This window comes from Camelus bactrianus, chromosome 13 (assembly GCF_048773025.1).
Source record: "Camelus bactrianus isolate YW-2024 breed Bactrian camel chromosome 13, ASM4877302v1, whole genome shotgun sequence".
In the NCBI taxonomy this organism is placed as follows: Eukaryota; Metazoa; Chordata; class Mammalia; order Artiodactyla; family Camelidae; genus Camelus; species Camelus bactrianus.
Window position 1 is genome coordinate 62020353 of NC_133551.1, and position 25295 is coordinate 62045647.

The 25295-nt window shown below is 44.5% G+C and overlaps 1 protein-coding gene across 3 annotated transcripts in view; it reads left to right on the forward strand.

Annotated features, from left to right (window-relative positions):
- RHCE (Rh blood group CcEe antigens) overlaps positions 1–25021 on the forward strand; it is a 32758-nt gene extending 7737 nt beyond the window's left edge. Inside the window, exons 2-10 of one of the 3 annotated variants that reach the window (XM_074377146.1) lie at positions 586–772; positions 4651–4801; positions 5456–5600; positions 6014–6180; positions 7717–7854; positions 10079–10209; positions 17124–17203; positions 20228–20301; positions 24826–25021. In XM_074377146.1, the coding sequence (XP_074233247.1) occupies positions 586–772; positions 4651–4801; positions 5456–5600; positions 6014–6180; positions 7717–7854; positions 10079–10209; positions 17124–17203; positions 20228–20301; positions 24826–24852 (1100 nt within the window). In that variant the 3' untranslated portion in view covers positions 24853–25021. Of the gene's footprint in view, positions 1–585; positions 773–4650; positions 4802–5455; positions 5601–6013; positions 6181–7716; positions 7855–8238; positions 8326–10078; positions 10210–17123; positions 17204–20227; positions 20302–24825 lie in introns of those variants that run through there. The other 2 variants (XM_074377147.1, XM_074377148.1) reach the window with 2 other exon arrangements.
- The last annotated feature ends 274 nt before the right edge of the window (positions 25022–25295 follow it).

Genomic DNA, 25295 nt, shown 5'->3' on the forward strand with positions numbered 1-25295 from the left:
GGAGAGGTGAAGGTCACCCAGATGCCCTGGTGCTCTCAGCCGGCCCCCTACGTCCCTCTCAGTAGTGGCCAAAGTGGGAGAGCTATTTTCTGCCAAGATAATTTGGTTCTTGCCTATGCACTCTGGGCCTGCTTCTGCCCCCTCTTTTCTGTGTGACCTGAGCCAAGTCACCAGCTTCTGTGGCCTTATTTTCTCATGTGCATGATCGGGAGGTTGAACCTGATTCTCAATAGCCGGAGTAATTACCTTTCCTGAGTGTTAACTATGTGCCGGGGAATGGTCCTGATGCTCAGCACGTGTTCATGTCATTATGTTTAATAACAATAATTGCTACATTTACTGAATGCAGTATTAGCATTAGTATTAATCAGCATGAGCTCAGTTAACCCTTCCCTGCATGGTGTATATGTTATCCTCATTATTCAGATGAGAAAACTGAGGCTCAAAGAGGAGAAGTAACTTGGCCAAGCACTGTTAAATAATCCTTAATGTCCCTCCCAGCTGCCGTTCTGTAAAACACTAATTTCACACAACCTTCCACCTTATCTGCCTCTCCCTCCTCCTCAACGTCTCTTCCCTGAGCAGTCATCCAGGATGTGATCCTCATGGCGGCCCTTGGCTTGGGCTTCCTCAACACATCTTTGCGGAGACACTGCTGGAGCAGTGTAGCCTTCAATCTCTTCTTGCTGGCCCTCGGGGTGCAGTTCACAGTCCTACTGGATGGCTTCCTGAAGCAACTCTCCCTTAAGAAAATTGTCATCAATCTGTCCAGGTAACTGGATGGCTGCAGGCTCGCTTTTGGGTCCTTGGGGGTGTGGGGCCCAAGAGGGTAGGTTCTAGAAGAGCTGGGATGTCCCCTTCTCTTTCCAGCATCAACACCATGCAGTATTCAGGACTTATTTATACTAACAAATTACTCATTGTTGGTCTAAAATTATTAGTTTAACCATTATGGATTGTCCTGTTCAGTGCCACCTTCCCCAGGAAGCCCTCCTTGGTAAGTCCAGTTCACACTGTCTAAAATTCAAATTTAACTGGTGTCTCCTATTTTATCTCACAACGCTACTCTGTGGCACTGCAAGGGGCCCAGGTCTATGGCACTCCCTGTGTCCTTTCTTTTTTTATTAATGTTGATTTTGTAAACTTACACCATAAATATAAGTTCGAAGAAAATGAATAGAGATTAGACAAAACAAAACAGAAATCTACAATCAGAGTGATAGTCTCTTGAAAAGAAAGATGTACTCTCCGTCCTCAAATGCTTATGGAGAAGAAATCACTATGCCTTTAGTTTCTTTCAATTAACTTTGGTCTATTTAGATGCCTTTATAAGAAATTCTAAAAACTAGCAAAAGTAACCTGTGTTGCTAGAAGTCAGAATAATGGTTACCTAGGGAATGGTGTTCATTGATTAGGAAGGAGCACAAAAGAAGCTTATGGGATGCAGTAAACATTCTCTGTTATCCTGGGTGATGGTTACACAGAAGTATGTATGTATATATATATATATGTGTGTGTGTGTGTGTGTGTATGCATTGAGCTGCAATGGAGATAGATAGATAGATAGATGATAGATAGATAGATAGATAGATAGATAGATAGATAGATAGATGATAGATAGATAGATAGATAGATAGATAGATGATAGATAGATAGATAGATAGATAGATAGATAGATAGATATGTAAATAAAGGTATTCACACTTAATAGGAGGAGCTAGGTAAATTTTTTCTTTAAGAATTGTTTTTTGTTTTATCCAGTTCTGAATTTCTGTCTTGCCCAGGTGATGATAAATCCCTCCTTGGGCATCTTGAGGACCCCCTCACCTTTCAAGGCCACTCTACCCTCCCCTCTGAGACCATTCTAAACCTCTGGGCTCTGCTGTTGAACATGTCCCCATGAGCCAGGCTCTGTGCTGAGCTTCACAAACATTGTTTCACCCTTCCAAGCAGGGATCTGACCTGGTATACAGGCAAGGAACTAGACACTCAGAGAGCATAAGACACTTACCTAGGGTCACACAGCTAAATGGTGGAAATGGCTTCAGTTTTTACTCTCTGTAACCTTTCCCACACGCTCCAGAGTGACGATGACAAGAAACACAGTCTAGTCAGCTCCCCACTGGCCCTGGAAAAACTCTCCACCTTTTGGCTTGTAAACCAACCCCCATGGGGATTCAATAACCCCAGTAACCACTTGGGAAGTGACAAAGGGCACTTGGGGGGTAATTCTGACAGGATGGTCCTGGTCTGATATTTCTGCTGCCATGGCTTAAGGTCACACAAGACTTCAGCCTCCTGCACCTTGGTCTCCAGGTGTCTCCAGGCTGCCCCCTTCTTCTGACGTCCTGCCTGCAGAGATCTGTTTGCTCTTGCCTCAATCTGGAAAGACAAGAAGAGGCCATTTATTGCCTGAGTGAACGCCCCTGCCCTGCCCTGCCCCCTTGGATCCTCCCAGCTGTGACCCTCAAAGGGACTGGCTTCACGGATTTGAACAATGGGCTCCTTCCTGACCTTTCCGGCTCTGGCTGGGCTAGTGGGCGGTGGCCAGGCCTGCCTCCCAGACAGGCCCTCTCCCTCCTGCTCGGCCTCACCCGCATCGCGCAGCCTGACTTGGCACTGAATTGGTTCTGCTTGAGTCACCGATGACCAGTCCCTTCAGGGCAGGGGCCGGTCTAATTCAGTTTTGTCCTCCTTTGTTTCCTTCACATAGTAAGGACTTAGTAAATGGTTACTGGAGCAAAAATGAAAAGAAAAAGAACTCTAAAAGTTGTGATATTTTTAATGCTGTATGTTGAAAGGTCCAGGAGGGCCTATAATAGCAATAAACAACCCCCTTATTGAGCTTGACATATCTTAACTCACTTTGCTTTCACATTCCTCCACAGACCTTGCCTTTACCTTATAGGTGAGAGCATTGAAACACAGAGTGGTTAAGTAATTTGCCCAAGGCCACACAGCCAGGAAGTGGCTGAGTTAGGATTCCAACCTAGGCAGCCTAGACAGAGACTGTCCTGGGTACTGCACCTCACTGTCTCAACACCTCTGCAGTCCCAGCTGGCCCGGGAGGTCTGAAAGCCCACCACCAGCACACATGCTCTTGAATTAGGCCTTTGCCAATTAAATGAGCACTCACACATGGCACGGCGGTAGAGCTCAGCGGTAGAGCTTGTGCTTAGCGTGCACGAGGTCCTTTAAATCCCCTCCTTTAAAAAAAAAAAAAAAGAGCACTCACCCAGAAGATCTAACATGACCAGCCACGGTGAAACACTGAGTGACTTTATTCTAAGTAATTCCTGGTCCCTGTGAGATTCCTTCCCCATACCCTTGGACCTGCTCTGACCTTCCCTCTGAAGTCCTTGAAACTTAAGCAGGACACTACATTGGCAGCAATTGCTGGGAAGACTGTTTCCAAACTTCAGAGCACAGGCTTTGGATCCACGGCAACTGGGTGGGATTGACCCTTAAGTTTGTCATTAACTAGCTGTGAGGCCATTACCAGAAAAAGCCACCTCTTCTAGTCTCAATGTCCTCTCTGTAAAATGGAGGTCATTAGTGGTACCCTAGCACCATTTACAGAGGGTTACTTGGAGCATTAAAATTTAAATGAGTTGATGTAGTTTCAAGCCAGTTATACATAATGCTCAACAGATTGTTGTTGTTGTTGTTATTATTATTATTATTGCATTATCATCAACTCCTAGGGGGAGGGGCGTGGTCTCAGCAATGTGCCCAGAGGAGGATGGGTTGGTTTAACCACCATGGATTGTCCTGCACAGTGCCACCTCCCCCAGGAAGCCCTCCCTGATGAGTCCAGTTCACATTGCTCTCTCTCTCCAGTGAGCCCCTCTTGGTTCATGATATCGCACATCGTCTTAATCGACAGGGTTATCTCCCCAGCTGAATCCTAAGTGCCTGGAAATCAAAAATTTTTTCTCCTTCTGAATCCCAACACTAAGCTTGCTCATTTGTCAAGGGGAGAAACGAATCAGTAATAGGGCTGAGTTAGTTCTTTGTGCCAGTCATGGTGTTCTAGACACGTATGTACGACTATTCCTTCTGCTCCCCAACAGCACTACCATGAGATAAGTATTATCATCATTCTTATTTTACAGATGGAGAAACAGGCTCAGTGAGATTAAATAACTGCTCAAGTAGAAAAGCTGGAACTGGAAGCCAGGCTTGTCCTGCTTCCAAACCCAGTCTCTTTTCACTAAGGTGGAAAGGAAGAGATGAGTGTGATGGGTGGCCAAAGGGCAGGCGGGCTAGCAGGTGAAGAGCGCCCTCTATTGAGCATCTGTGAGAGATGGCGGCCGAAGAGAAGCCAAGGGCTGAATCCCAGTTGTCAGATCCCAGACGGGGCGCCTGTGGGAACAATAGGCCTCTGTAACTCACCTTGACATTTCTCTGAGATCCTGGGAGCATTCTCAGTACAGATACATGTGTGCAGACCAATCTTTCAGTGTAGCTGCCCCTAGCAGCATCCATCCCCACATGAGCAGAAATTGTGTCTACTTCTCGGGCTGTGTCTTCAGTTTCTTGAAGACAGGGACTAAGTCCTCAACAAGTGTTTGCTGAATGTGTGAATGAATAAATGAGTGAGAGGCATCCTTCCTTCTTAGTCATCCCGGTCTTGCCCACTCTCCCCAGTGTTCAGATGGCCACCATGAGCGCTACATCTGTGCTGATCTCAGCGGGCACCGTCCTGGGGAAGGTCAACCTAGTGCAGCTGGTGTTGATGATGCTGATAGAGCTGACAGCCTTTAGCACCACGAGGATAGTTGGCAAGAAACTCCTCAATGTGAGTCATGGTGCTGTGAGGAGGGACCTCTGGGATGAGAGCCGAGCAGGTAGAAGGGGAGGGCTCTGCCTCCCTTTGGTGAGGCTTCAGGGATTAAAAAAAAAAAAAAAAAAAAAAAGGACTGGCCAAAATAGGATTACAAGAGTGTGGTCTATGCTAAATGTTTACACAGAGCAAACAAATGCCTTTAACTTCCAAAATATGGTACTGTTGCTTGTGCTATTCACAATATGATTATGGGATGTACAAAAAGAGAATTAATTCCTGGGACACCATGGGCAGTGGTCCTATGAGCTACATGGCCAATGTCTTCTTTCAAACCAGTCAACATGTGTCTGTACATGGGATCTCATCGAGGGAGACTGTCAAAAGTCTACAGCTGAAGCCAGCTGTGTGGGTGAAGCCTGTCCAAATGGCTCTCCCAGCTCCTCTGCCATAGCCCTGCCAAGGTCAGGTATGATTAAGTAAGATGAGAGCTGATCACAAACGAGAAAGCTCACGGGGCCCCTCTGAAAGGGGAACTGGGCTGGGTCAGTCTCCTGACTTCAAATCACACCTCCTACATGAAGTGCAGAACTTTCTCTGAGGAACCTGGGGGATTCCCCGTGGGTAGAGGACGCTGACGTTCACTGCTCCTACTGGTTTTTTTTGCAGATGGACAACCACATAAGTATGATGTACATCCATGTGTTTGCGGCCTATTTTGGGCTGACTGCATCCTACTGCCTCCCAAAGCCTCCCAAAGAAATGAAGCAGGAAACTCAGATGGCAACGAGTCCCAGTTTGTTTGCCATGCTCGGTAAGGACGGGTTAGGGATTGGTCTCAGATCTGGGGTGGGCAGAGGCTCTGCAGAAAAATCTTTCTCCTTCACCAACGTGCCCTGGGTGTCTGAAGCCCCTCTATAGTGACTGGTTTCCTCAAATAGCATTTGATGAATTCAGACCTTTGAATGAAGCATTCCCCTCCAGGGAACTTCTCTTCATTAGTATCCAAAGGAGAGGAGAGACTTGTTACATCTCAATCCTTTTGTCCTCAACTTAAAGAAGGGAATTGGACAAGTGAAGAAAGCCGGGCCTGGGGGTGGAGGAAAAGGACAGGGGTGACCGAGTGGAGACTTGCTAGCTCCAGGAGTCTCCTGTCTGAAGCCCCCGGAGGCTCAGGCTTTGGAGCAGGAGTACTGGTTCCCGCCTTTGACACTCTGTGGCCTCCAGGCACCCTCTTCTTGTGGATATTCTGGCCGAGTTTCAACTCCTCTCTGCTGGACTTACTGAGCGAAAGGAAGAAGGCTGTGTTCAACACTTACTATGCCCTTGCGGTCAGCGCAGTGACAGCCATCTTGGTGTCAGCCTTGGTTCACTCTCGAGGGAAGATCAACATGGTGAGGAGAGGGGGAGGGGGACTGTCCCTCGGGCCGCACTTGGATCATGTAGACCTGACACACGTATTCATGTCCCCTCCCCCAGCGCAGCCCCATGGGTTGGGAAAGAGCATGTCAGGTGATGGAGCCTTGTCTGCAGCACCGTGGGGCATCAGCCCAGACAGCGCTGGCATGTCAGAATGGGCCCTGGCACGTAGGAGACCGGCAAGTGATCAAAGGCTCTCTAGAGACTGTGATTAAACCTGTCAGCCTTGACATCAAACAAACCCAAGTTGGAACCCCGTTTCTGCTAGTTACTAAAGCCAGCCACGTGAACAGCAGTCAGCAGAGAAAAATGGGGGTGGAATTAGTCTCTCCCCTTCCCCCAAGAAATTTCAAGAATAGAATGAACAGAGTCAGAAGTAAAGAACTTTGTTTCCCTAGCCATGTGACAGCGGCCAAGCCACTTAAACTTTTGGAGTCTCAGCTGCCTCCCGCTGAAAAGTGGCACTTGCTAGACAATGCACGAAAGTGCCTCACACAGGGCGAGACCTGGGTGGATATCAGCTGCTATTATCAACGTGGCCAGGAGACTGCCTGTGCGAGTTTTGGGAGGAGAGATGGGTGAGAGAGTAGAGCTGAAGGCAAAACACAAGTCCCCATGTTGAGTGGGACATGAGGTCAACCAGCCAGAGGTGGTGGGAAAAAGTCTGGACAGACAGCGGGGGCTGGAGTGGAGAGAATGTGGCCATGGATGACAGGTTAACAGCACTAAGGGGAGGTGAGGGTCCCCACAGGTGAGCTCCATGGTGACAGGGAGTGGTGACTCAGACAAAATGGGGACATCCAGGGAGGTAGGTGTAGGCATCAGGTCAGGGCATCCCAGAAGCCAGTCCCAGGGCCCAGAGCTTGGAATCTGGGTGGAACAGAGAAGGGCAGAAGGAAGCAGTGTAAGAGCAAGAACTGGCAAGGCCCGGGTTCTAGAGGAACAAAGGACAGAGTGGAGACATGACCCAGGGACAAGGGCCAGTTTATTGGGAATTGGGTCCAATAATTACAGGGAGGCCTAGGTACCAAGTAGCCAGTAATAATAATAAAAATAGTAAAAATTATAATGGCTTATATTTATTGGACGTTTACTCATGTTCTATGCCAGGCATTGGGCTTGGAGTTTTACATGTGGTAGCTGTCTCAATTCTCACAATAACCATATCAAGTAGGTACAGTCAAAACCCCATGCTTCTGGTGGCAAAGTTGAAGCACTGAATGGTTAAGCACCCAAGAACACATCACTGCTGGGTGTGAGCATGGCTAGGATGCTGAGTAACTGCACTTTCAAGCTAAATGACTCCCAGTCAGGGTGACTGTTTCCAGAGCCTGAGAAGTGGGTGAGATAAGACCACTGATGAAGTCTCAACAGAGGGGAGGAGGTGGTTTCAGGATCAGAGAAGCAGGGAGGACGCTACAGGGTTGTCTTGCTACCAGCTTACCAAGTATCTTGGAGAGATAGTGTCCTCTTTACCTCACTCCATTTACCCACAAGCCATTTCTTTGCAGATTCATATCCACAATGCGGTGCTGGCAGGCGGTGTGGCTGTGGGCCCCGCTTGTTACCTGATCCCTTCTCCTTGGCTTGCCATGCTGCTGGGCCTTATAGCTGGGCTGATCTCCATCTTGGAAGCCAAGTACCTGTCGGTAAGGAGCTGGGAAACTAACACCTGCTGCTTTGGCTCACACCAAGGTCCTAGGCCCCTGGGAATACAGTGTGTCATCATGTAGTGCCATGGGCTGCATTAGGCAGCTGTTGGCAATTGTCAACTTGGCTTCAAAGCTTGGGTGAGGGACCCACCCATGTTGGATGGCACATTTGTTAGGTGGGGAGGAAGTAACAGAACCCATTCAAGCTCACTCAGGAATAAGAAGGAATTCATTATAAGGCTACTACCCAAGGCAGGAATGCTGCTGGGAGCCCAGGAATGGCCAGTACCAGGGATGGGAGTCTTGTGGGGATCTTGCAAAGTCCCTGCTCTTTTTCTTTTTTTGCTTTTCCTGAAAATCTGCTTTATTCTTACTCTGCAGACTTCCCTCCCCTTGTCCTACTCCTACTCCACACGGTGGAATGTAGTCTCACTCTTCAAGAAAGCAGCCAGGTGAATTCCCTTGACCCCAATTCTGAGTTCTCTGGAGAAGGCGATCATTGGTCTAACATGGATAACGTGCCAGTCTTTGGCTGGGAATGGGAGGTAGGGCACAGCATACATACAGGCTGCTGTCCATGAACCACGTGAATGAGGGCGGGAAGGGCAGCACCCAAAAGAAAGACGCTGGGCTGATAGTCCAGGTCATGTCCACGTTTGATTATTTAGTTCTTCTAAGTGGATGGATTTTCCTTCCTTCAATATTCAACAGATATTGATAATATCAGAGTACTCCATTGTAGCCAATTTGTTATACTCCCAAGAGAAATATTTAAGAACAAATCTTCATCAATTTGAAGGCTTGATAGAGGAAAAAGGAATAGACTTTCGGATGAACTGTGGATATTCAGGAAGGCAGTTTCCACCCCCAAATAAGGAAGTATTACCAACAGTTTGATCTTATCAAAGATGGGGCGATCTGATTTTCATCTTTGGAATGGAAACACATGTCTTTTATCTCCTCTGGCTCTGAGGCCCTATGATGAAAGGAAATGTACAGCAAAACAAGTATCACAAGTTATCATCAGAAAACAAAACAAAACAAAAAAACAAGTTATCATCAGGCTCAGTGTCTGTCACTTACTCTGTGCCTCAGGTTCCTTGATTCTATCACTGGGGGAAAGATTCAAAGATGATTCACTGATTTTTTAAAATTAATTCATTCATTCAGTGCACATGTTCTAGTAGTCATCCTGCCTCCCAAGCTATAGTGTAGGGAGAGAAATGGACAAATAAACACAGCACAGTGTGATAACTGCTACTGGAGCACATCTGGCCTGAGATGGGTCAGGAAATGCTTCCCAGAGCAGATGTCTCAGCTGAGTGTTGACAGATAACTAATGTTAGCCAGACAGAGAAGTGGGAAATGTCCTCCAGACAGAAGGAACAGGGTGTTCAAAGGCTCAATGATGAGAAGAGCATGCGGCCCAACTAGGAAACAGAAGGATGTTCTTATGGCTGAAGCATCAAGTTCAGCAGGGAGTGTGGTGGGACCAGAGCCTTGAGCGATGGCAGGTGCTGGGGAACATCTCCTGGGCGAGTTGAAGAGTGTGAAGTCTTATTCTGGAAATGGTGGGGATTCTAAGAAGGGAACTAGCTTGATCAAATCTGCATTGATATCCACATCTGTTGGCCCAAGGCCATCTGGGAGGCTAAGTGATGAAATGGAAAGAGTACGGCATGGGAGTCTGGAGGTGTGGTCGGATGCTTTTCTTTTCATCAGCCATGTAGTCTCTTGGATGGCAGTTAAGTCTGGGCTAGACCAGTGGGTCTTGATCAGCCCCTAGGGACATTTGACAATCTCTGGAGACACTTTTGATTGACGTAACTGGGTGAGGGGTGGTACTGGCATCTTGAAGGTACAGGCCAGGGATCCTAAGCCTCCTACAACACATGGGACAGAATTATCAGCCCAAAATGTGAGTAGTGCCTGGGCTAGACCATTGTTATTCAATGTGTGGACCAGGGACCAGCAGCATTGGCATCACCTGGGACTTTGTTGGAAATGCAGAATCTCAGGCTCCAGACCCACTAAATCTGACTTTGCATTTTAACAATCTCCCCAGGTGATGTGAGTGCACATTTGACTCTGAGAAGTACTTACTTAGTTGCGCCCTAATGCCCATCACCTCAGATGCCCTGGACGCCAAGAGTCTGTGAAAGGGTGGGCAAGGAATGTTATTCCCACATGTAGATCTGCTGATAATAGTGTTTGTCCCCAGGTGTGCTTTCAAATGCTGAACATCCACGACACCTACGGTGTGCACTACACCTTCGGCTTGCCAGGTCTGCTTGGAGGGATCATCTACGTTGTGCTGATGGCGCATCAGGTCATGTGGACAGATATTTCCATGTGGGTCATTTTGCTCAGCCCCTTATTATCCCATCCAGCTTGGGAAGAAGTGTGCTCAGAGCCCTTGGCTGGGTGGGGGGCATGCATTAAGGGCCAGGCACTCAGAAGGCCTCAGTGAATATTTCTTGGCCAATTTATTTTGAAATTCTGCCCAGCCCCTACCTGGTATGGACTTATCACCTCTCCAGGCCACTTCTTTCCAAAGCTGGCAGCTTAGGTGCAGGGCAAAGGCAGACAGTCCTGAGGCATCCCCAAATGCAGACAGAGCAGAGCAATCAGGCCCAAGTTGACTGAGTCCATTTTTCAACCCATGGTAATTTAGGTTGTGGTGAAGTATGCTGTGGGTCAGACTGGTTTTGACCTCTTACTAGCTGGGTCACGCTACCTAACACCTCTGAGCCTCCATCGCCTGATACAAATGAAAATAATGATAGTACCTCTTCTCAGAGGGTTGTTGGAAGCTACTTGAGGCCAGGCGCTGTGTGGTTAAGAGGGTTTGACATGTTAATGTAGGCAAATGCTGAGCACAGCTCAGCCCGAAGGCCTAGAGAGGGAAGGGGCTTGGCTGAGGTCTCACGATGAGGTGGGAACGTGGGCCTCTGGGCCAGAGTCAGGTCCTGTGCCCCCCAGGCAATGGACAGCAGTGCTCAGAACCCTGGCCATCACCTTCTCGAAGTTGTTTATCTTATGAACATGTCTCACATAAAATGAAAAAAGTGACTTAGGCACAAGACAGGGATAGATTTTTCCAGATAAACCAATATAGTGATGATAATAATAATATTACTGATGACAATCAGAACTGCTGATTGACTGCTTTCAAAGTGCTAGGCATTATTCCAAAATCGTTACATGCATCATATCATCTAATCCTCACAACCACCCTCTGAGGTGTTATTAACTTCCTCAAAAAAACAATACTTGGGAGGAGTTACCTGTCTGAGGTCACGTGGTGGGAACCTGGCTGTGAAGGTGGTGAGCACCTGCGGTGGGTGGTGAGAGCTCACAGTGTTTGGGGACATCTCAGAGAAATCACGGAGGGCTGGGTCGCTTGTAGCTCCAACGACAGAGACAACCATAGTTCCAAATTATACGAATCATCCGTGGGCGGTGAGACATACCTCCCTAGGTTGCATGGGGTGAGGGGGAATCCCATTTGAGGGTGGGGAGGGGATGGTCTGTGTGAAGTAAGGCATCTCAGTAACGGACTCCAGGGATGTGTCTACCAGTGTTTTAATAGCTGTGCAACTCTCGGCAAATCTTTTCCTCTCTCTCTGGGTCCCTGGGTCCCCCTTTGTAGAATGAGGGGTGGATCTAGCAGAGTCTTATGCCCTGGTGCCTATAGGGGCCAGGCAGGTAAGGTGAAAAATGAGACCAGCGAGGGGAGGAAACCATGGGTGGTTGCTCTTTGATGCCAGGCAACGAATGCCATGCAGGGACCCAGGATCAGTGTCGCCAGATCTGATGACTTTTCAAATTATGCATGCACTGTCCCAAGCACTGGCGAAAGATTCAAAAGCATTAGAAACATTGTGCGGGCCAAATTCTGCTTGTGGGCTGCCAATCTGAAACTTCTGGAACACCTACCCTTCTATTCCTCAAATTCTGTGACTCTGTGGATCTCCTAGAACAGAAGTTCTCAGCAGGAACAGCATCACCTGGGAACTTGTAAGAAATACAAATCCTACCTCACCCCAGACCCACTCAATTAGACACTGAGGGGCAGGGCCCAGCAGTCTTCTTTGTGATTCTCATGCCAACTCAAGTTTGAGAACTATTGGCCTATAGCAAAAAATCCAAACAACAACAACAACAAACACAAAAAACAAAACCCCAAAATCAAAACAAAGCAAAACAGTCAACCAACAGTGTGCTCCTAAAGGCTCTCCAGGGAAACAAATCCTGACTTGCGGCATTTGTTAATTTCACCGGTGCAGATACTCTCACTGTGGCTAATTTCAAGCCATCAAGGTGACATCACTGAACATGGAGTTGAGAAGAGATGAGACCGCTCGGCTGGTGTGTCTATGTGAGCTGGCTCCAGCACCCCTCTGCAAGTCAAGTCTCATCAGGAGACAGCCGAGGACCAAGAAGTAGTCCTCTCTCCTCTGCAGGAACCAGGCAGGAGGAAGGGCACAGTGACAGTGATGACCTCTCTTGGGGAAGCCTCTGGTTGGCTTGAAGTAAAGGGCACAGGCTTCAGGGACAAACAGACCAAGGTCACGTTTACCAGTTGTGTGCCTTTAGGCATGGTATTCAACCTCAAATTTAAGTGCCAGTTTTCTATCTGTAAAATAGGATAATAAGATCCATGTTCCAGGGCCACTGGGAAGATTCAGCAATGTAGAATAATTAAGGGGCTCAGGACAGTGCTTGGCATGGAGTAACACCCAACACACGGCCCCTTTCTTTATGATGGTCACTAATGCTGCTGCTTCTGTAAGAGGGACATCTGGATGTAGTGGAAAGATGGAGGAAGGACCGAGCTGGTGGGCAGAATGCTTCCTGGGAAGTGTGGATCAGCTGCTTTCCTTAGCTCTGTGTCTTGGGCACGTGAGCTGGCTTTTCATTCATTCCACAAACAATACTTGCCGATTTCCTGTTCAGGTGAGAGGAAGTGAATGAGTTGGATGCTGTGCTCGGAGCCTGGGCAGAGCGTTTTTCACAAATTGTGGGATTTTAAGTGGTGTGAAGACACACTTCAAGAACATTGAATCACACAGTGCAGATGCTGTTTCAATTCTCAAGCAATCCTTTGATTACTTCAGGGAGAAAGTCTCAATTTGGTACTGAGTCTCCACACTCTTCCAATAGCTGCTGACCTCCCGTTTGAACAACAGCAGAGGAAACCTCAGACTGAGATTTGCCCAGGCTGCGGCATCTGGGGGAGATTCTAGCAATGTTTTCATTGTCACTCTTTTTTATAGTGACCTCTCATTTCTCTTCCATTTATGCTAGTGATGCAAAGTTTCCTTTTAAATACACTTATTTAAATGTTTTTTAAAAAGTCTGTTTGCACACCTATGGTCAAATCTTCAACAAAAGAGACAAGAATATACAATGGAAAAGAGAGAGTCTCTTCAATAAGTGGCGTTGGGAAAGCTGGACAGCCACATGTAAATCAGTGAAGTTAGAACACTCCCTCACTCCATACACAAAAATAAACTCAAAATGGCTTAAAGACTTAAACATAAGACATGACACCATAAAACCCCTAGAAGAGAACATAGACAAAACATTCTCTCACATAAATCGTAGCAATGTTTTCTTAGGTCAGTCTCCCAAGGCAAATGAAATAAAAGCAAAAATAAACAAATAAGACCCAATCAAACTTATAAGCTTTTGCATAGAAAAGGAAACCATAAATAAAATGAAAATACAACCTACAGAATGGGAGAAAAATTTGTAAGTGATGCAACTGACAGGGGATTAATTTTCAAAATATATAAACAGCTCATATAGCTCAGTAGCAAAAAAACAAACAATCCAATCAAAAAGTGAGTAGAATATCTAAATAGGCATTTCTCCAAAGAAGACATACATATTGCAAAAGGTATATGAAAAGATGCTCAACATTGATAATGGTTAGAGAAATACAAATCAAAACTACAATGAGATATCACCTCACACCAGTCAGAATGGCCATCATTAAAAAGTCCACAAACAATAAATGCTGGGGAGGGTGTGGAAAAAGAGAACGCTTCTGCACTGTTGGTGGGAATGAAAATTGGTGCAGCCACTTTGAATAACAGTATGACAGTTCCTTAAAAACTAAAAATAGAGTTACTATATGATCTAGCAATCTCACTCCTTGGCATATATCTGGAGAAAACTCTAATTTGAAAAGATATATGTACCCCAATGTTCATAGCAGCACTGTTTACAATAGCCAAGATGTGAAAGCAACCTAAATGTCTATCAACAGATGATTGGATAAAGAAGATGTGGATGTATATATAATGGAACACTACTCAGCTATAAAGAATAATGAAATACTGCCATCTTCAGCAACATGGATGGATCTAAAGGTTATCATACCAAGTAAATCAGACAAAGAAAGACAAATACAGTATGATGTAACTTATTTGTGGAACCTTAAAAAATGATACAAATGAACTTATTTATAAACCAGAAATAGATTCACAGACATAGAAATGAATTATGGTTACCAAAAGGGAAAAGGTTGGGGAGGGATAAATTAGGAGTTTGGAATTAGCAGATACAAACTACTGTATAAAAAATAAACAAACAAGAAGGTCCTACTGTATAGCATAGGCAACCATATTCAATATCTTAACCTATAATGGAAAAGAATCTGGAAAATAATACACACACATATATATATCTGAATCACTTTGCTGTACACCAGAAACTAACACAACATTGTAAATTGACTATACTTCAATTTTTTAAAAAAGTCTACTTAAAGAAAAATGTTTAAATAGTATCCCTGGAATGCTGATATGGCCAAATTTGTGAAGGTAATTCTCGAATGCTGAAATTTGGCCACTTTTGTGGGTAGACAGTCCTACCTAGTTTAAATCCCAAGAGCTATGCATTCCAGGCCACATGGCATTGGAACCCTTGGTTCATGTCCCTAACCTGAGCCTCCCATTTGTGAAATAAGGACTCACTTACAGAGCTGTTGTGAGGATCATGGAAAATCAATGGTAATGTAAGGAGCCAAGGGCCTGGCACAGAAGAGCCCACCCTGCATTACTATGGCATGAGGGTAGAGTGAATTGTAGGTTGGCAGTCAGCGATTTGGGTTTAGCCTTTATGCCAGGCTTTTTGAAAAACTTTTTTACTGTAGTGTAATCTACATCCAGAAAAGTGCAAATATCATAAGGGTATCCCTCAAAGACTTCTGACACGCCCCAGTAACCAGCACCAGGAACTCCTTTGTGTCCTGTCCCAGGGTGACCACTAATCTGACTTCTAACAGCATCAATCAGTTTTGCCTCCTTCTGTCCTTTATATACGTGGAATCCTACCGGAGGTCTGCTCTTGTGTGCTTGGCTTGTTTTACTCAACATTGTAACTGTGAGGTTCATCCATATTGTTGAGTATCTCTGTAGATTGTTCATTTTCATGGGGGGACAGCACTGAATTAATTGTGCTTAGGTTTAATTTATAAAGGCAACTCAGTGACAACATGGAGAGGTCAATGTCATTGAAAGGAAACTTTAATGTTCCTCACAGTTGCCCTGGAAGTGAGAGGCACGGCATGAAAGTTTATCACATGCAGGGACCAGGCAGCAGAGAGAGTGGAACTAACACTATGCCTTTAGGACTATGGTGGCAGGAGAGTAAAGTAGGGATGTCCCCTATTGAGTGGGAGTGAAAACACATACGTTACAGTATGTGGTTGGGGGCTTCGTAATATGAGTTTTGCATGCCCATGAAAGCTGAGTTATGAGAGAGAGAGGTAGACAGCTTTGGCCACTAGTTTGGCCCTGTAATAAATGAGTGCCAAGTAGACAAATACAAAATCTGAGAAAACACAGAACAGGCTTCCATTGGGTGAATACAGCACAACTTATTTATCCATTATCACTGAGTGTTTGGGTTGTTTCTGGTTTGGAGCTATTACATTCTAGCACATTCTTGGACTCTTTTTTTGAACATATAAATGTGCTTCTGTTGAGTACATGCCTAGAAGTGGAACTGTGGGATCGTACATTATTCATACAACCCACTTTAGTGGATACTACGTTTTCCATTGTGGTTTGTGCAGTAGAACCTGAGAGTTCTCCAACACTCCATCATTTCCTTTAAAAAAAATTTAGCTACTTAGATATCAAACTTATTGTTTTAATTTTAATTATCCTGATGACTAATTAAGTGGAGCATTTTTCATATGCTTTTTAGCATTTGAATACCTTCTCTTGTGAAATGTCTGTTCGAGTTCTTTTGCCCATTTTTCTGTTTTGTGTTATTTTTCTTACTGATTTCTAGGAATTCTTTATATGTGCTGGATATAGACCCTTTGTCAGATAAATGTATTGTAAATGTCTTCTCCCATTTTGTGGGTTGTTTTTCACTTTCTTAATGATGTCTTTTGATGAACAGAAGTTCTTAATTTTTATTTAGTCCAATTTATCATTGCTCCCTCTATGTTTAGCTCTTCTGTGTCCTGTTTAAGAAATCTGTGTTGGGAGGCAGGGTATAGCTCAAGTGGTAGAGTGCATGCTTAGCATGCATGAGGTCCTGGGTTCAGTTCCCAGTACCTCCTCTAAAACTAAACCTGATTACCCCCCCAATAATCTTTTTAAAATCATAAAAAAGAAATCCTTGCCTACTGCAAGGTGAAATAGATGTCTTCCAAGGGCTGCATAATAGTTTAAAGTGAAGCCCTGGGGTTGCCTTAAAGGAGAGGACAGGGACATATGTTCAAGGGAGTGGGTGGGCAGAGGAGATGGATCTGATAGCCAAGCTGTACTCTATTTTGCCCTGATAGAAATAAAACCTTTGTCTTTAATTGCTTAGTGAAGAAACTCAGGACTCTGAGAGGTTAAGTGCCCAGGGTCACAATGTCAGTGAAGAACTGAGACTTGAACTTCTGTTTTTTTTTTTTTAATTGGGTTTGTTTAATTAATTAATTAATTAATTAGTTAGTTAAAATGGAGATACCAGGGATTGAACCCAGAACCTCGTACATGCCAAGCATACACTCTACCATTTGGCTATTGAACTTCCCCCTTGAACTTCTTTAAATCCCTCCTTCCCCACCTACATGCCTGCATGGCTTTGTGGGAAAATGACAGGGAAAAGTACCACCTGTGGAGGGGACAATTGTTGTCCTGATGGCCTTTCCTGAGAGCATCTCTATGGATGCAAATGGTCCTTTTTGTCCCCAGTGACCTCTGCAGCCTGATGCTCGAAAGTGACCACCTCTGCTTTGTCATTTCTAGGGTCCGCTACCAGGTACTCACCAACCTTGGGGCACTCAGCTTCTCCGTGATCATGGGCATGGTATTTGGTCTCCTGACAGGTCAGTGTGAGACGAACCTTCCTCTGCTGCTGTCCAGGGTGCAGGGCACGGGTCCAGAGGGCACCTTCCCCATGGCTGGATGAGGATGTGCCCATTCCCTTCCCCATGAACCCACTCCCTCAGTTCCAGCCAAATGAAGCAAAGGGCTCAGACCATGATTAAAGAATAACTGAGCACAAGCACACAAAACTTCATAATTGAAAAGGCACTCAGAGGTCACCTGTGGTGACATTGCAGCTTCTTGAGCCCAAGGCTGAAGATTTCACCAAATTTTGTACAGAAGACCAAGGAAACCCTTATGCCACAAAGCCTACCTCTTACTCCCTAAGGACACCTATAATACTATTTTGTTCAGCAAATATTTTTTCAATATCTGCTATGAGCTAGGCACTGTTCTTAGGCACTAGGGACAGAGCAGTGAACAAACCAAATTCCCTGACCTCATGGAGTTGACATTCTAGCTGGGAAGGGAGCTTTTACAATAAACAGACAAATATACACTATGTCAGATGGTGATAAGTGCTATGAAGAGAAATAAATCAGGGTAGGGGAACACAGAGTCATTGTGAGGGTGGGGGGGCACTCTTTTAGAAGGGTGGTAAGGGAAGACCTATCGAGAAAGTTGACCTGTACAGAAGGACTCGAATGCAAAGAAGGAGGGAGATATACCATGTATTTATTTGGGAGAAGAACATTCCATGAAGGGGGGACAGCAAGTGCAAAGGTACTGAAGTAGGAACATGCTTTGCATGTTTGGGGAACAGCAAGGATGTCAGTGCAGCTGATGTAGATGGAATGATGGGGAGAGTGGCTGGGGTTGAGGACAGTGAACAAGGAGCCAGATCATTCTGAGAGATGGGAAGCCATTAGAGATGTGTGAACAGGACTGCAGTATGTTTTTGCTTCTGTAATGTGGCAGAGCAGCAAAGAATCTTGGGGAGATACCAGTTTGCCAGTCTTACTCATACGCTAGCTGAAAATAGGCATTCTGTCCAGATCTGTTCACTGTTACTCTAAAAGAAAACAGCTTTCACTGGTTAGACTCATATATTGTGTCCCTAAGCAGGAAGTGAATTCCAAATAAGAGACAAAATAGCGTAAATAGACACTTGGGAGTTGTGTAACCTTGGGCATGTCATTTCCCTCTCCCTGGGAATTGGCTGGCTTCTCCGTAAAATGAAAGGACTGTGGTAACTAATCATTTGGCGTCCTTTCAGCTCTAAAATATGTATGAAGGTACTTTCTGGAGTTACCTGGCTAATTTTAGAGAGTGAGATTGGCTAGAATTGGTTTAATGTACCAATTGGCCTCAGCTTTTGACAGAGTCTGGGGTGACTAATTAAGTGCAGATGAGAAAAACACCTCCTGCCATTAGCTTACATTCTGCTCATGACGGCAGTGAAGCCCTGAGTAGGGTTGCTAGATTTAGCAAGTGAAAGTACAGGGCACTCATTTTTTGAATTCAATATTAACTGAGCATCCTTTATTTTATCTGGAAATTCTATACCTGGATTCTCCCACCATTCATCACTGTCACCGGTGTGGACAAAGTGACACTGATCTGCACTGTCTTGTAAAGCACCTGGGAGGGCTACTTACGTGTCACTGAGGTCAAGAAGGAGAATAGAGGAAAGACACTCCTCTCATTCCTTCAGGAGTTGAGACCAGTGAGCTTTCCTTTTTACATGTTGCTTTCTACCTGAGTGAACCGGTGACTAAAAAGAACTTGGACAATAGAAGGGGAAAGAGGCCTCCAAGCAGCTAAGGTGGCACCCAACTGACCCCCTAAAGCCAAGCTTTTACTTGTCGAAAGACCCTCTTCTGTGGAGCTTGACTATATGCACTTAATTTAAGAAACACTCTTATCAAGCATGGTTATGGGGTTTCCCAGTTGAGGCAGATTAGAAACGGCAGATTAGAAACAGCAGATTAGAGGTGGATAAGTTTCTGGAGGTAAGGCAGGCTGGTAGAAGTCAGACATGAAAGCAGAGAGCCTAACAGGAGAAAAGAAATTCTTAAAACCAGACACAAGAACATGAGAAGCCTGGGCCGCTGGAGAGGAGGCCAATAACCCGCAGCAGCTGTGGCCCTTCTCCGTGGGATACAGCGCATTTCATACATGCGTGTTCCTAGCAATAGTTCTAATTAAAAAAGAGAAAAAGTCCAAATGTGTTCAGCGTGGTCTCATAAGACAAAAAAATATAATATATTTTAGATGGATTTTCATCAGTGATGAGTAAACCTCAGCTCTCTGGAAAATGTCTGTAGGCGATGGAGATCACTGTTGAGTAATTGTAGCTAAATGAGGTGTGCTGACAGCATTCTACATGCCAACATCAGTAAAAGGCCTGCATTCTAAGAGGAAAATATGAAAAAGCACATGCCTACTCTTGTTAGTCTTACTGTTTAACTCATTGGGACTGATCATCATTAAAAGTACACAGATCAATCTATCAGTGGCATTTCCCTGCTTCACGTGAAAGGTAAGCCCTAGTTTATGTACTGGAAATTCGGCAGATTTTGAGCAGCTGGGGGAAGGCGTAGGGGCCCAGCTCTCGGAGCAGAGGCGGGATGGGTGGAAGGAATAGGCAGAAAAGCAAGTTGTTAAGTTGCAACTACTTTCCCAACAAGCAGAACTGTGAGCTGAGGTCACTGGGACTTTATTGGAGCCAGTGAAGTTGGACCTACAAGGGGCACCTAATTTGAGTCGCTTGCTCTCCATGGTAGCTCTTGCATTTTAAATGGACCGGTTTTTAAGTGGGGCGGTTCTATTCTGTCTCTGCAAGCGTCAGATCCATGACTCTCCGTGTAATCTAAACCCTTTGGATGAAATTGCTCTTGCCAGTTCCTTTTAAAAGATGTCTATAGAGTTAATTAAGCTGGTCCAGGAAGGACAGTGCTTCAGTTTGTCTATCTCCTGCTTGTGGAAGATAAAAGGATTTCTGTTGAGATAGCATAGTTGATGTATGACATTTGGATTAATTTTGAGATAATTGTTTAACATTTAATTATGAATTTTAACAGGTTTTATCTTAAGCTTCAAAATATGGAAACCACCTTATGTGGCTAACTATTTTAATGGCCGACCTTTCTGGACGGTAAGATTTTTCACCTATTAATGTCATAGGTTTTGAGTGAATGAACTTAAAAAGATACCTGAGTATATATGTTAACTTGGTGTTTATGAGAGTAAAGTAAAAACAAATGAAAATGAAGTATTGGAAGAGAAGCAAATCCATGGTGTATGTGTGTGTGTGCATGTGTGTGCGTGTATGTGTTTGTGGCAGGTGGGGGGTTAGTAAAGGTTCCCATTTCCCTGATGCCTCAAAATCACTGATGGTCAGGGATGCGGGAACGGTCACTGGCCACATGCCTCCTCCTCATCTGGAGTCATCAAAACAGGCAAATAATTTGACGTGAAATTGATAGAAGCCTGCAGTGCAGGGGGTAGAAGGACCGCAGGGTCAGCGAATCCAATCTCCTCACTTGATGGACCTGAGTGGAGCCATGACTGTCCAAGTTCTGACAGGGAGTGAGTGGCAGAGCTGAATAAATTATAGCTGGTGGACATGAGAAAACTTGCAGAATCGGGGTCTGGGGACATTTAGTCAAGGGACATAAAGCTCAAACTACTCAGTGGCTGCTGAGAGTCTGTGACATTGCAGTGTTTGTTGTCATGCCTGGGCTAGAAGGAAGGTCAGAGCTCATGCCCTGAGACCCCACTGTCTTCCTCCCTTTGACCTACATCATGGTTCACAAAGCACTCAGATGGCTGTCACCTTAGGTAATCTTCCAACTGATGCTGAGGTTGGCTGAGCAAGCAGGGACTGGTACTGCCAAGCTATAAATGGGAATTGGGGGTCGACAGAGGGCAGGCTGATACCACCATTATACCTTCATGAGTGGCAGAGACAAGACCAGGAAGCAGGCCTTCTGAATCCCAGGCCAATCCTTCTCCATCCAGCAGACCAAGACACTGACCACTAAAGGGCCAGAGAACCAGCCTTACTAGGGGCCTTGGTTTTTGTGTCTGTAGGGGTGAAACAGAGGGACTCTATAGAGGAAACCTGCCTCTGCCCCTTTTCCTTCATCTCTGTGCTCTCTCTCCTCCTCTTCCTTGTCTTCGTCTTGAAACAGCTTTCTGGAGGTATACTTGACAGTGAACTGCACGTATTTAAAGTATACAATTTGATATATTTAAACACACTTATACACCTATGGAAAACATGACCCCAATCAAGGTAAGATTATATCAATCACCACCAAACAGTTCCTCCTGCCTCTTTGAAACTGCTCCCTCCTGACTCCACCCAGTTCCATCCCCAGGCAACCACTGACCTGCTTTCTTTCCTATGGATTAGCTTACATTTTCTGTAGTTTTATATAATTGGAACCGCATGGCATGCACTCTTCGTCTGGCTTTTTTCACTCAGCGTAATTATCCTGGGAGTCATCCATGCCGCCTCATGTAATCTGCCTCACCTTGCACCCGCTTCTCCCCACAGCCAGTCTCTCCCAGTCCCCTGCAAGTGTCCCTGCCCCGTTAGCAGAAGCAGGGTAATCTAGTGAAAGGACTCAGAAAACTGGTTTAATCCATCCATTCATTTCACAAGTATTTACTGAGCAACTATCATACACCAAGCACTCTGCTGATTAACCAGAGAGACTACAAATAGGACAAATATCCAGCTCAATTATTTGAGTTGCAGTAAATACTTGCTGAATAAATGAAGGAACTCTGAGGAACCCCACCTAACACTAGCCCCTGCAGCAGCAGGTGACATGGACTGAGTGTGTCCCTGGAACAAGAAGACCTTGATTCTAGTCCCTATTCTGCAAGGTGTGATGTAGGGTCCCTTGACCTTTCTTGCTAGTAAAGAATAGTAAACTTTAATCTACCTCACTGGGTTATTTTGAAGATCAAATGAAGTAATGATGTCTGTTACTACATTCTGTAAAAAGCACATGAATGTGAAAGTTTATTACTAAGGGTTGAGGCAACCATGGAGGAATTTGCCAGTCTAACAGCTATTGGGTATTCCAAGCCTACTGTTCCCGGTTTTGTGCTGGATGCTTTTCAATGTTACCTGACTGTATCCTCCCCAAAACCCTGCATAAGAGTAAGTATCCTGATCAGAAGATGAAGAGTAACTTGTCCAAAATGACAGAGCTAGTAAATGGAACAGGAGGAATTTGAATTGGCGTCTCTTTGGCTCCAAAGATGGCCTGTGTGTATGTGTTGTGGGAAGCTACTGGAGATTGTTTATTTCTCCCCTAATCTTCAATTTATTTTTTTACAGTTGAGTAGAACCATTTATTCAGCAGTAAAACACTTTGAGCTTGCATTTGAAAAGCCAAATATCCATTAAAGAGGCAAGAATACAAACTTCCAAAGCTGATAAATCCGGGGGTGATTTTTTTTTTTTTTTTGTAAACTATCCCGAAAGACATCTTAAACATTATTGAATGCCCTTTTTGTATGCTATAGAACCAGACTGTTGGAGGTTGGAAGGGACATTCTTTTAGTGCCAGACCATGCTGAGCACTTCCTGGGATGGGGGCACTCAGCACTCCCCAAGGGCACCCATCTCATCCTTGGATGAGTCTATTAAGATATACTTATATATTCACTAATTAATTCCATAATATAATATCTAATATGTGACAGGCATAGTATGAAGAGCTGGAAAGACGAACCTAAATAAAATATAGTTCTAGGTGTTAAGGTGCTGCATATACTAATCCTTTATCTTCTGGTAAATGATCCTAATCCAGATGCTGATTTACAAAAATCTGATTTATAACCAAATTTTCATATATCTTCTGCCTTCACTAAGGGAATAAAGTCTTTCAACTTTTAATTTCAATTTAATAAACCATGGATTTTACTTCATGCTTTCCAAGGCACAAGGACCCACTAACATCCACACACTAAAATTAATTCCACAGCTCACCTTTCTGAAGAAAGGAACTTTTTTTGCCAGTCTCCTGTGGACAAGCCCCTGTTCTGAGTATTGTGTGGGGGTATGAACAAAGAAACTAGGGCTCTAGTCACCTGCACTGGATCTTCATCTGTGCACAGCGTTAGCTATTAAGTACTAGAAAGGTAATCCTGGCAGTAGCTGCTAGAAGAATTGGAAGAGGGAGAAGTCATGATTTGGGGAGGTCAGGGAGAATGGAACTTGGAGTTGTACTGGATTTGGTTAAGTGACAGGAAGTGAAAGACATGCCAAGAAAGGGGAGGACTATGAGCAAGAACAGGAGAAGCATGAAGCAGCTGGCTCAGGGCGAGGTGAAGAGGATGAACGGTGGGCAGAGCCTCTTGCATCATCCTTCAGGCAACTGGTTCCCAAGGTTTAAGGGGGGAAATGGTGCCATAAAATGAATGTTTTAGGGGCGAGGAGCATGATGGGATTACGCATGTGGGATGGATTCTGAAATGATGCCAGTATACTCAAGGTCCTCTATTGCTTTCTGAACAAGTATTCGCAGGTTATTATTTTTTTTAAATTACTGTATTGCCAAGAAATATAAATACTACTGTTTTGACACAAAAACATGACAAAATATGTTGAGTTCCTCTTGCTGTTTTATGCAAAACAGCATAGTCTTGTCACCCCTGCTTCTGATTTAAAGTAAATGTTCTAGACACACAGAAAGTGTCCAACAAATGCTCATTCAACCAAAATGAGGAGAGATGGTTTTTAAACCAAAGCAGGAAAACAGATCAGGGGCCTGTTGAGTCCTTCTCTCTTGGAGAGGCCCAGTGAAAAGAGGCTTGTCTGGGAGGCAGCTCTAAATTGAGTCCTAGTTCACCCACCACGGGCTGGTGCCCTCAGGCAAGTCACTTCTGGGGGGCAGAGGAGGGTTCAGTTTCTTCATTGGTAAAATGAGACCACATTTGCCATCCTGGAGTCAGACTGATCTGGGCTCTACCACCTCTAGTTCTATGATCTCCCAGAGCTTCAGTCTCCTCATCTCCGAAATGGAGATAATAATATCTCACTAGGTTGTTGTAAGGATTTAAAGGAGATAACATGTGTGAAATGTTAGCACACTGATCCACAGGGAACACCCCATAAATGCTGGCTGCTCTGATTTCCAGTGCTAGAATTCTGTGATCCAGAGCTACTCCGCATGCTGTGATGCTGTGTGGCAGGGTGTGAGATGGTACAACCACAGAAATGGGGAGCTATTCATTTAGTTTGCAGAAGAGAAGACCCAAAGGAGACCTAAGAACAATCTTCAAACACTTAAAAGACTGTCATGTAAAGGAAGGAAAATATTTCTTTCTAGGCTTCTCCAAAGAACTTAACTAGGTCCAGTGGGTGATGTGTATGAACTGCTAACAATCTGAACCGTCTGCAAAATGGAATGAACTACTTCATATAGTTGTGAGTTTCTTGTCACTGGAGGTGTTCAAACCAAAGCCAGGTGATTATCAATGATCCATCCAAGAGATCTTCCAATTCAGAGTTTATAAAAGAACTTTTAAGGCCTTTGTGATGAAACAACATTTTAGGCAACATAAGTTTCAAGTGATCAAGCCAGAATCAATGTGTGTACAATTTTAAGAGTATAAGGGTTCATCTGTAATAAAAATGTTTGCTTTACTTTTACAGTCTCCGTATTTGGCTGCTGGATATTAAGCAAAGCATCCAAGAAAAAACAAGGCCTGTTTGAGAACAAGACAACTTTTCTCACTGTTGCGCATTTTTTGTGTGTGTGACAAATACTTGTTAAGCAAAGTCTCCTTATGTACAGTGAAACATGGACAGAGATAGATTTGATATTAAAAATAAAAGACTAAAAACTTAAGTGACAATTTTATAATAATTTTAAATAATTGTTTGATTTCCTTAAAGATGATGCTATGAACATTTTCTTGGGTGCAGACACATAATTAAGGTTTTGGTTCACCTGTATTGACAATTCTTAGATTCTTTCTTGTACTTAATAAAGTATGTTACCTGGTTAACTTGTTTACATCAGCAGAGCAGGTGACATAAAATTGGGAAAAATTAAGAACTCACTTATATTTAGTCCTTGCAGACATTATGCTTTCATTCCAGTGGTTTTATGAAGTAGTTCT